This window comes from Nyctereutes procyonoides, unplaced genomic scaffold, assembly GCF_905146905.1.
Source record: "Nyctereutes procyonoides isolate TBG_1078 unplaced genomic scaffold, NYPRO_anot_genome, whole genome shotgun sequence".
Lineage (NCBI taxonomy): Eukaryota > Metazoa > Chordata > Mammalia > Carnivora > Canidae > Nyctereutes > Nyctereutes procyonoides.
Genome location: NW_026575125.1, coordinates 60,623,973 through 60,636,352, shown reverse-complemented (window position 1 = coordinate 60,636,352; position 12,380 = coordinate 60,623,973). Strand labels below are relative to the sequence as shown.

General features: G+C 33.4%; 1 protein-coding gene across 4 annotated transcripts in view; it reads left to right on the top strand.

Annotated features, from left to right (window-relative positions):
- Nucleotides 1-12,380, top strand: part of BRWD3 (bromodomain and WD repeat domain containing 3) — a 210,210-nt gene that overhangs the window by 169,640 nt on the left and 28,190 nt on the right. For all 4 annotated transcript variants that reach the window (XM_055338288.1, XM_055338287.1, XM_055338286.1 and 1 more), the window contains 9 exons: nucleotides 203-310; nucleotides 2,462-2,586; nucleotides 3,502-3,584; nucleotides 5,051-5,162; nucleotides 6,153-6,214; nucleotides 6,318-6,473; nucleotides 7,132-7,252; nucleotides 8,633-8,758; nucleotides 8,847-8,925. In XM_055338288.1, the coding sequence (XP_055194263.1) occupies nucleotides 203-310; nucleotides 2,462-2,586; nucleotides 3,502-3,584; nucleotides 5,051-5,162; nucleotides 6,153-6,214; nucleotides 6,318-6,473; nucleotides 7,132-7,252; nucleotides 8,633-8,758; nucleotides 8,847-8,925 (972 nt within the window). The remainder of the gene's footprint in view (nucleotides 1-202; nucleotides 311-2,461; nucleotides 2,587-3,501; nucleotides 3,585-5,050; nucleotides 5,163-6,152; nucleotides 6,215-6,317; nucleotides 6,474-7,131; nucleotides 7,253-8,632; nucleotides 8,759-8,846; nucleotides 8,926-12,380) is intronic.

The following is a 12,380-nucleotide window of genomic DNA, read 5'->3' as shown; positions in this document are numbered from 1 at the left end:
TACAGTATTTATATTATGCAGTAATTAGTGCAGGGCAACGCAAGTATGAGTACTGAATGAACATTATTTGATGGTGACATACATTTTTAAAATTATAATTATGTTTGTTTTAAACAGAAGACATTTGTAAGAATATATATTGGGATATATAGAGTTGTTAAATAGAATGCAGCTGTTTAATACCTTATGTTTTTTGTTTTAGCTTATCTATTTCAGGCAAGGACATGAAGCTTATGTACGGGCTGTAAGGAAGTCAAAAATATACAGCCTTAATTTACAAAAACAACCATGGAATAAAATGGATCTCAGGGTAAATTTGACATATTCATAAGTGTGCAATTGAAATAGCTTAGGAATTAAGTTATTTGCTTACATGTTTTTTTCTGTTTCATATATATTTCACTATTGATTGTATGTCTAAGATAAGGTAATGTACCATACTCTTGTACAGTTGAATGTTATTGGTCATATTTTGTGTTTTCTGTAATTTGTATGCTACCTGTTGTCTTGATTATTTGACTTAATTTCCTTCAAGCTTCAAGTCTTCTATGTATATACCTTTTTTTAGAGAGAGAGAGAGAGAGAAAGAGAGAGAGAGGAGTGTAAAACAGTAGTTCCCTGGTATAGATATTTTCCTTAGCAATTACAAAGTTGCAAAGCCTACATTCTGGAGGCTCTATAAACTGACTGCATGTGTGGACTACAGACAGCCTTGTGGTTCCAATGGCTTTAAGATATAGTAAATATCATAAATCTCAAGGAATTCAGAACTTTGTGGTGCTTTATGGATTATCTATTTTTATATATTACCCTATACCTACATGGTATTAAGTAAAATAGATATTTATTTTTTAGAGAAGGTTTTTCTGACTGTACATACATATTCATCCATTGATTCATTCATTTGTAGATAGATATATGCATACAAACAGACATAAGGATACATACACCATCATTTCTAGTTAGAATTATGGGTGTTTTCTTTTGTTTTTCAAAGTTGGAGAACAAGAGACTAAAGAGCAATTTTATATTGGTTTTCCAGGTAAATGAAGAATGGTTATGCAATGATGTTTAGCAGGAAGGATACATGGAAGAATGTATATGTATTGAAATAAAATTTAGAATATTTAAATATTTAAATATTTAAAATATTACATTAAGTTTGTAAGCTACCAAAATATCTTATCAAGTGAGCTTTACACGGTCATCTCCTGGTAGATAGTGATAGTCATCTATTCTGAATCATGTGAAAATTGTGGTGTGGGGTTTTTATTTGTTTATTTTTTTTAGAATCAAAGTATGAATAAAACATCATTTTTTATTTTAAATTCTAACCCTGTGGCTCTAGAAAATTGTAGGAGGTAGCATATGTGTGAGTGCAAGAGTCTGTAGGAGGTAGCATATGTGTGGGTGCAAGAGTCTAGGCTTTGAAATATGACCTATTTCAATCCCAAATTTGATTTTATACACACATACAAGTGTATAATTTTAAGCAAGTCACTATACCCATGAGGCTCAGTTTTGTCATCTGTTAAGTGTGGCTAATAATCAGTTATAAGTGTGGTTTATAAAATAATTTTGTGGGCATTAAAAATGTAAGTCCTTTCTTCAAATTTATCTATCTATCTATCTATCTATCTATCTATCATCTATCTTTCTATCTGAAAACTTGCATACTGTATTTCTCCTGGAGGAGTGATTCTTTTTTTTAAGATCTATTTATTTATTTATTCATGAGAGACACAGAGAGAGAGAGAGGCAGAGACACAGGCAGAGGGAGAAGCAGGCTCCATGCAGGGAGCCCGGCGTGGGACTCAATGCCTGGTCTCCAGGATCACACCCTGGGCTGAAGGCAGCACTAAACTGCTGAGCCACCTGGGCTACCCAGGAGGAGTGATTCTTAACTAGACAGAGCATCATAATCCCCTAGGGAGTTCTTTCAAAATATGTAGGACTCAGCTTATACCCCAGACCTACTGAATTCAATTCTATAGGGGTAGGGTTTAAGAATATGAATTTTAGGGATCCCTGGGTGGCGCAGCGGTTTGGCGCCTGCCTTTGGCCCAGGGCGTGATCCTGGAGACCCGGGATCGAATCCCACGTCAGGCTCCCGGTGCATGGAGCCTGCTTCTCCCTCTGCCTGTGTCTCTGCCTCTCTCTCTCTCTGTGTGACTATCATAAATAAATAAAAAAAAATAATAAAAAAAAAGAATATGAATTTTAAAAATGTTCTCAAGGGGATTCTGTTGCATATGTTTGGTCTAGAGCCCTGCTATTACTACAACCTGCTATTAAGGGTCAAGAACCATGTCTTATTGCCTTTAGCACTTAGTGGAATGCTTAATACTTGGTGAGTATTCAGATAATTGTTTTTAACTGTTCGATAAATAGTAAAATAATATGCAAATGTTGGGCAATTATTTATATTAAAATTATAATTTGTTGGTATTTTCATTAATAGGAACAAGAGTTTGTTAAGATTGTAGGAATCAAATATGAGGTTGGACCACCTACACTATGTTGTTTGAAGCTTGCATTTCTGGACCCTATTTCAGGCAAAATGACTGGAGAATCTTTTTCCATTAAGTGAGTAGCTATCTCTGGTTGTTGTGTGTGTGTGTTTGTCTGTGTGTATACACTTGACCCTTAAACAATGTAGGGGGTTATGGGAACTGACCCCCACACAGTTGAAAATCTGCATATAGCTTTTGACTCCCAAAAAACTTAACTACTAATAGCCTGCTGATGAGCAGAAGCCTTAGTAATAACAAATTTTTGACTAATATATATTTTGTATGTTTTATGTATTATATTTAGTATTCTTAGAGTAAGGTAAGCTAGAAAAAGTAAAGTGTTAGGAAAATCATAAGGGAGAGAAAATATATTTACAGTACTATATCATATTTATTGAAAAAATCTGCATATAAGTGGACCTGCACAGTTTAAACCCATATTGTTCAGAGGTCGATTGGATATATGTATTTATATATATATATACACACACACACACATATATGAGCAATTTGCTTAACCTCTTTGAATTTATGCCTTCATCTGCAAAATGTAAACATTAATAACTTCCTCAAGATTATTGTGATGAATTAAAAGGAAAACCTTCATAAATGCTTATTTAACAGCATGGCTAAAACATAGTAGTTGCTTTTATTTCTGTTAATACTAATAGGAATAGCTAATCAGGGACTCATTTCTTAAAGTTTGAAATCTAAGGAGCTGAAAGACCATCAGTTCATAAAATAAAAAAAGTCTAAGCTTTAAGGATCTTCATTGGTGTCTTTATGTTATTGAAGCAACATAGTAGGCAGGGACTCCCAAATAAATAAAAGCAGATGTAGTTTAAGTTAAAGTCATTTGCAGGAACCCTGAGGATTTCACAACAGTTTTTAAATGGCTCCTCATTAAAAATATATTTTGGGATATTTAGTAAGTAACATATGCTATTATTTTGGATATTGATTTATATGTGCTTTATTTTTTGTATAGGTATCATGACATGCCAGATGTCATTGACTTCCTTGTGCTACATCAGTTTTATAATGAAGCCAAAGAAAGGAACTGGCAGATAGGTAAGTATAAAATTCTCACTTAACTAATAAGTGTGAAATAGAGTTAGCAACTTTTTAACTCCAAGTTATTTTTTTAATATTTTATTTCTTTATACATGAGTGACACAGAGAGAGAGGCAGAGACACAGACAGGGGAGAAGCAGGCTCCTCGCAGGGAGTCCAATTTGGGACTCCATCCCCAGACCCAGGATCATACCCTGAGCCAAAGACAGATGCTCAACTGCTGAGCCACCCAGGTGTCACTTTAACTCCAATTTAATAGAAATAAACTAGTTTAACATGTAGTAGATAAAAGCTGTTAGCCAAATTAGAAAAATCAAATTAAATTTTCCTTCTTGGTTATGTTTAGGTGATTTTATGCACATTATATGTGACATCTAACTTCTAAACTTTCTGCAAATATATAATCTGTTAGAATTATAAAGAAACTCATCGGGATCCCTGGGTGGCGCAGCGGTTTAGTGCCTGCCTTTGGCCCAGGGCGCGATCCTGGAGACCCGGGATCGAATCCCACGTCGGGCTCCCGGTGCATGGAGCCTGCTTCTCCCTCTGCCTGTGTCTCTGCCCCTCTCTCTCTCTCTCTGTGACTATCATAAATAAATAAAAATTAAAAAAAAAGAAACTCATCAAATGTCAGTTGCCCTGATGGAGTACTTAACACTTGGGCTCTTAAGGAGACCATTACTGATTGTGGTTTTATTTCTTCTCTTTTTCTGTCACTCTTGTCTTTCTCCATCTCTCTCTGATTCTCTCTGTACCTCTACCTCTTTCTACCTCTTTTTTCTTCCTCTCCCCCACCCACCTTCCTCTGTCCCTTTCTTACCTCCTCACTAGCTATTTGATCTTGAACAAATTTTTAATCTCTTTGTGTCCTACCTCTATTATCTTTATAATGGAAATCACATCAAAATGTACCTATAAGGTTGATGTGAGCAATAAATGAATTAACATACAGAAAACACTTAAAATGGTATTTAAGTACTTAAAATTCATACTGTTTAATGTTTGCTATTAGTACTTTTAAATTCTCCTTTTTTTGTGGGAGAAAATTTTTGTTCACAGTGGTTTGGTTTTATAATCCTTAGCCCTTTGGAGGCACAAAATCAGTATTAAGAGATTTTTTAAAGGCAAAAAGGAGAAGAAACAACTGTAGTAACTAATGTATAGTACAAGAAAAAGTATGCCTAATGATGATCCTAAATAATGGCTAAATATTATATGTGATAGCATTTATTTAAGAAGGTATGGACATATTTGATTTATTTCAGAAAGATTATAGTACTTGACACCAAAATTTCTTAATGAGGGCAAAATGTAAAATTTATTTATCTAGGAAACTCAGATTGAAACCTCTGATAATCCTAGATACAATGCTACTTCTGTGTCCAACAAAAAGTAGCAAATTAGAATTTGAACAAAGTATTATTCTCAAAAACATCCTTTTAAGAATTTCTAAAACATTATAGGTGATAGATTCCGCAGTATAATAGATGATGCCTGGTGGTTTGGGACTGTGGAGAGTCAGCAGCCTTTTCAACCAGAGTATCCTGATAGTTCTTTCCAGTGTTACAGTGTTCAGTAAGTACACTTATGGTATTTTAATGCCTGATATAATACTGTTGTAGTACTATATGGACATTCTATAAACCCTACTAGGAATAATACCTTGTTAATTTGACTTATCTTTATCTGACCTGTAAGAAAGTAATCATAGTACCTGTAAGGAAGGAATTTGATGATAAACCTCTTGGTCCAATATGTGTACTAAAACAAAGAACTGAAGACTTATTTCTATCTCCCTTATGCCTATATTTTAAGTATTTGTGTTTTAAACAAGAATTGCAACTATTATTTCATGAAGAATACTGAAATTCAGTGTTTAAAATAATTGTTATAGCTGGAATATAGCAATAAATATTAGTACTCAGTCTTTTATTTAATGATATGAATTCTAGGCAGAGGTATTATATTTGGACATACTATTTGTCTACATCGTTTACTTTAGTTCTTCATTTAAACACCAGCATAGTAAGATTTCTAATAAATGAAGTTTTCTTCAAGAATGATAAAGCTTAAAAAGCAGAATGATAAAGGTTTATTCTATGAAGTTTGACTTTCAGTCTCGATATTGCTGATGAAAAGGGAATAATAAAATTTTGGAGATGCTGTGATACTTAACACTGTTAGGTTAAAGTGGGTTATCCTACAGAAAAAAAAATTGATCTATCAAATTGACTTGTTTAACCTAAAAGGAATTTTCCAAAGAGATCTTTTCATTCAGTACCCTGGTTTGATATTGAATACATACTTGATTGGAATGAAAAAAAACCCAAGTAAAATTAAGTGTAAACTTACTGCTCTCTATATTTCATATTGGTGGACTATTCTCTAATTTCCTCTATTTCTTTTGCTGTCTCTATTAAAGGTTTATTATATTATCTTTATGTAAGTGAAATTGTACTTTAAGGATAACTGTATCCCAAATTTTACCACAAGAAGTCATGCAAATTATGCTAGTATATAAAAGTGTCATGTGAATTTAATTTATATCTTGTTATTTTTTAATAGCTGGGACAATAATGAAAGAGAAAAGATGAGCCCCTGGGATATGGAGCCAATTCCAGAAGGAAGTAGATATACTTTTTAAAATGAATTTTAAATATTCTAAAAGAAAAATATCAGTAGCATAATATTGGAAACTAATCATTTCTGATTTTTTCATCTTATACCTAGCTGCCTTTCCAGATGAAGTTGGTGCTGGTGTTCCTGTGTCCCAGGAGGAACTGACTGCTTTGCTATACAAACCACAGGAAGGAGAGTGGGGAGCTCACTCCAGAGATGAGGAATGTGAACGGGTTATTCAGGGCATCAACCACCTTCTTTCCCTGGGTATGGTGGATGTGAAAGAATATTAGGACAGAACGAGGAAAACCAGAATTTTAAGTTCTACAAAAGGAAATACATTTTTTTCACTGTATACTTTTAATTTGAGAGGCACTTTTAATCAAGTTACTAGTTTATTATTAATATTTTTATATGTTTGAACAATGTAATAACTGATAAATGTTTTCTATTCTCTGGGGGCTTACAGTAGAGAAGGCAAGCATATAGTTGTCTTTTACTTTCTTTAGTCACTTTGGTGCTCCAGCTGTTCCCTGAGCCTAACTTTGCATGAGGTTTTTGGTAGACAGTGGATGAGTAATATATTTTACTCACATGCCTAAACTGTATTATCTAAAACATATCACTTAAGCTGTTTGGCATTTATCCAGAAAAGACATCAGTTTAAAGTTAAACACAGATCTCCTTTAATTTGTCTCATTTCACCTGATTTGCACCACTGTATTATACAGGATTCATAGATATTATGTCCAAATAAAGAAAATGACATTTTAATAATATTCATCTAATATTAGCATAATTGAATCATCATTTTAATAATGTAGTATATTGCCCTCCCTTCTTATTTATATATGAGTTTTTGTTTGTTAACATGAAATATTAATGTCCTTTATAACTACCTTTTTAAATTTTGGTAATATTATAGATTTTGCCAGCCCTTTTGCTGTTCCAGTGGATCTCAGTGCCTATCCTTTGTATTGTACTGTAGTTGCTTATCCAACTGACCTCAACACCATTAGGCGGAGACTTGAAAATCGCTTTTACAGGTCTGTTTAGTTTTATTATTTACTATAAAGTTCATAGCTTTGTATCTTTTGTTTTCCTTTTTGCATAATGATGCAGTGAGATCTGAATTGTCATAGAGTAAAATAATCATTCAGTATACCCACTGCAAAATTTCTTTAAAAATTTGGAACTCTGATTTTCCTTTATTCAATAGATTCTCAGTCTTTTAGGGTAAGGAGTGTGGAGTAAAGGACAGGGAAGAGGGATGCCCAGGTGGCTCAGCAGTTGAGCATCTGCCTTCGGCTCAGGGCATGATCCTGGAGTCCCAGGATCAAGTCCCATATCAGGCTCCCTGCATATATCCTGCTTCTCTGTCTGCCTGTGTCTCTGACTCTCTCTCTTTCTCTGTGTCTTTCATGAATAAATGAATAAAATATTAAAAAAAAGAAGAGGGAAGAAATTTTGAGTAGCACAAATCACATGTGAAACAAAAACAACAGTTCACTTTGGTTTATTAAAGGCAGATTAAATGGTTTGTAGTTTCATTGTGATTAAGGTGCTATAGAAACTTGGAGCATGATTAAATCCCTTGTTGAGGAATTAGGCAACAGTTAGATTTAATTACCAGTCCCCGAATGTGTTTAGATAAAGAGCCAAGTTATTTTTTTCTTGGTTTCAATTGGGAGATTGTGAGAAAGTAGTGGAGGACACCTTTTAGTACCTCTCTCACCCCAGAGTCTACTATGTCTGAACCTAGTTATTCCAGCATGAACTGGTTATAAATATAATCAGGTGGTTGTATTTTATATTACCTACAATTTCATTTAATAATATATATCATAAACCTAACTATGTAAAAATCTGTCTTTTTCTAGAACATGGTTTCTTTTTTTTTCTTCTCCCCTGAAAACTAAACATTGTTTTGACCTTATAAAAACACCGTTTGTGTTTACACTTACTTGGTTAAATCACTCTTTACCCATAATGTCCTGGGTCAGTTCTTTTTTTTTTTTTTTTATGATAGGCACACAGTGAGAGAGAGAGAGAGGCAGAAACATAGGCAGAGGGAGAAGCAGGCTCCATGCACCGGGAGCCCGACGTGGGATTTGATCCCGGGTCTCCAGGATCACGCCCTGGGCCAAAGGCAGGCGCCAAACCGCTGCGCCACCCAGGGATCCCCTGGGTCAGTTCTTTTTAATATGAAGTCCAGTGGTCCTTAATTCTTACCTAGGCTTCAAATACTGTAACTATATACCTTTATTAGTGCACATCCATTTAGACACATTTATTAAGTCACATACATGTGGTAGAACACCTTTGACATACTATGATTGAGTGTTTAGTTGTTCCATGTTGTATATTCTTAGAATAAACTTTAAATGTATTAATCAAGAGTAATAGGGCAAGTTTTTCTTTCATAGGAGAATATCAGCATTAATGTGGGAGGTGCGCTACATTGAACATAATGCCAGGACTTTCAATGAGCCAGACAGTCCTATAGTTAAAGCAGCCAAAATTGTAACTGATGTCTTACTTCGATTTATTGGGTAAGAAGCAGTTTTATCTTCTATAGGAGCTGATTTCTGATTTTTTAAAAATTACATTGAAATATATTTTGACTTTCTTGTTTCTTAGGGATCAGAGCTGTACTGATATACTGGATACTTACAATAAAATTAAAGCAGAAGAATTAAACAGTACTGATGCAGAGGAGGTGAGATTCACAGCATGATTAATAGGCATGAATTCCTTTTCTGTTTTTTGAAGTACAGTAAGTATTATGTGTGTTATAACTGGCTATAAGCATTGAAGCTGATTTCTAAAAGTTGCCTGAGTACCTACATCTTTTTGTATTAAACTCTTTAACCTGTATTTAGATGGCATATACTAGAAATGTAGTGGTGCTACAATTTTTAGTCAGAAATAGGTGGCCAGTCATTCTGTTTGACTCAGTGAGTTTCAGTGATGAGAAATCAACACTTCATTTTCCAGCTTTAAAAACAAGACAAAACACTAAATATTTTAAAAGAATGGTTAGTTTTTGGAAATTTTAATAGGGATTGATTTTCTATGCAATATGTATAAAATATTAAAGTATTTTAAATTTTCAGGTTTCAAAGTACATTTTTAGTAGTTTAATGAAATTGCTATTTAATTTCCTTTATTGAAATTTACAAACATAAGCCAGTTTTTCTTAATGAAATTAAATTAGTATCATCAGCAGACCTACACATATCTAATTTCCCTATACTTCCAATTTACATAAAACCATTTTTCATTGAAAGCTATTATGGAAGCAAAAACCAAGAGGTGGAAATAATGGAATGTAATAATTCAAAAATATTTAATGGAAAACAGTTCATCCCAAGGATGAGTGTCTCAAACATGCTATTGAAATGGCTATTGTATAGATATATTTTACATGTTTATATTGTCTGTGTTAATATCTAGAACGTAAATATCCAATTTTTTCTTTTTCTTTTTAATTGACATAACATTTATTAGTTTGAAAGGTATAACAAATTATTCTATATTTATATATATTTGGAAAGAATCACCAAAATAAGACTAGTCACCATACATAGTTATAGTTTTTCTCCTGTGATAATAATTTTTTAAATTTACTTTCTTAGCCACTTTCATATATTCAAGATAATATTATTAAACAGTAGCCACTGTGCTGTACATTTTATCCCCAACACTCATTTATTTTATAACTGAAGCTTGTACCTTTTGACCCATTATGTGTATTTTGGTCCCGCACTCTAGTCATCCCCATCTCTGGCAACTACCAATCTGTTCTATGTATCTATAAATAATTTTTTTTAGATTCCACATATAAGTGAGATTATAGATGTTTTTCTCTGACTTGTTTCACTAGGCATAATGTTCTCAGGGTCCATATATTTTTGTCCTAAATAGTTTCCTTTTTATGGCTGAATAGTATTCCATGAGGTATATATTACCATTTTTTCTTTATCCATTTACCCATTAATGAACACTTAACATTGTTTCTATGTAATGGCTATTGTAAATAATCCTGCAATGAATATGGGAGTAATATATCTTTTAGAGTTAGTGTTTTCATTTTCTTTGCACAAAATCTCAGGAGTGGAATTCCTAGATAATTTTCTTTTTTTTTTTTAATTTTTTGAGGAACCTCCTTACTGTTTTCCATAGATTGCACAAGTTTACATTTCCACTAATAGCGCACAAGTGTTCCCTTTCTCCAAATCCTAACCAACACTTGTTATTTCTTGTTTTTTTGATAACAGCCATTCTAACAAGTGTGAGGTGATATCTCATTGTAGTTTTGATTTGCATTTCCCTGATGGTTATTGATGTTGAGCACCTTTTCATGTACCAGTCAGTCATCTATATCTTCTTTGGAAAAATGTGTATTTAGATTCTCTGCCCATTTTGTTTGTTTTTTAAGTCTTTTATTTGAGTATAGTTTATACACAATGTTACCTTAATTTCAGGCATACAACTCCTCTACATGTTACGCAATGTACACCACAAATGTAGCTACCATCTGTCACCATATAATGCTATTACAGTATTATTGACTCTGTTCCCTATGCTGCCTTTTATTCCTGTGACTCATTCATTCCATACCTGGAATCCTGTATCTCCCACTTCCCTTCACCCATTTTGCTCATCAACTCCATCCCGTTCCCTCTGACAACCATCAGTTTGTTCTCTGTTCCAATATTGTTATTTATTCTTTACTGAAAATGTATCTGACTATAAAACATTGTATTATCAGATTTAAATGTTATTGACATAATAAGGAAAACTCAGATATTCCAATTAGATATCATCCTCTTAAAACTAATGAAAAAATTTTCAAATTCCATATATAAGTAATACCATGCAGTATTTTGTTTTGTGTTGTTTTGTTTTGTTTTTTTCTGGCTTATTTCACTTAGCATAATGTCCTCAGCATCCACCCATGTTGTCCCAAATGACAGGTTTACCTGTTTCTCAAGACTGAATAATATTCCATTGTGTGTATATATTACAGCTTCTTTATCCATCCATCTGTTGAGGATACTTTGGCTGTTTCCTTATCTTGGCTACAGTGAATAATGCCTTAGTGAATATATAAGTGCAACTGTATTTCTTTGATATCCTGTTTTTATCTGGATAAATACCCAGAATTAGGATTGCAGGATCATATGATAGTTCTATCTTTACTCTCTTTGAAGAACCTCGGGGATGCCTGGGTGGCTCAGCGGTTTAGCTTCTGCCTTCAGCCCAGGGCATGATCCTGGCATCCCAGGATCAAGTCCCACATCAAGCTTCCTGCATGGAGCCTGCTTCTCCCTCTCCCTGTGTCTCAGCCTCTGTCTCTCTCTCTCTCTGTCTCTCTCTCTGTCTCTCATGAATAAATAAATAAAATCTTAAAAAAAAGAAGAACCTTGATACTGTTTTGTATAGTAACTATACCAATTTAAATTTCCACCAACAGTCCTCAAAGGTTCCTTTTTCTCCATATCTTCACCAACATTTATTATCTTTTGTCTTCTTGATAATAGTCATTCTAATAGATGTGAAATGATATCGTGGTTTTGATTTACATTTCCTTGATGACTAGTGATATAGAATACTTTTTCATGTACCTGTTGGCCATTTTTAGATGTCTTCTTTGCAAAAATGTCTATTCAATCCCAACGCCCATTTTTACATTAGATTTTATTTTTATTACTGAATTATATATTTTTATATATTTTTACTATTAACCCCTTACTAGAGGCAAGATTTGCAAATACTTCATCCCATTCTATAAGTTGCCTTTTCATTTTGTTGATGCTTTGCTTTGCAGAAGCTTTTTAGTTTGATATAATCCAGTTTACTTTTGCTTTTGTTGTTCTTTGTTGCCTTTGGATTTTGTTAAATCCAAAAAAATCCATTGCCAAGACCAGTGTCAATGAATTTACTCCCTGTGTTTTATTTTCCCCTAGGGGTTTTATGGTTTCATGTCTTACATCCAAATCTTTAATCCACTTTGAGTTGAATTTTATGCATGGTATAAGATATGGGTCAAGTTTCATTCTTTTGCATGTAAATATCCTATTATCCCAGCACCACATATTAAAGAGACTATCCTTTCCCAATTTTGTATTCTTGGCTCCTTTGTTGTAATATAATTGAGCATATATGTGG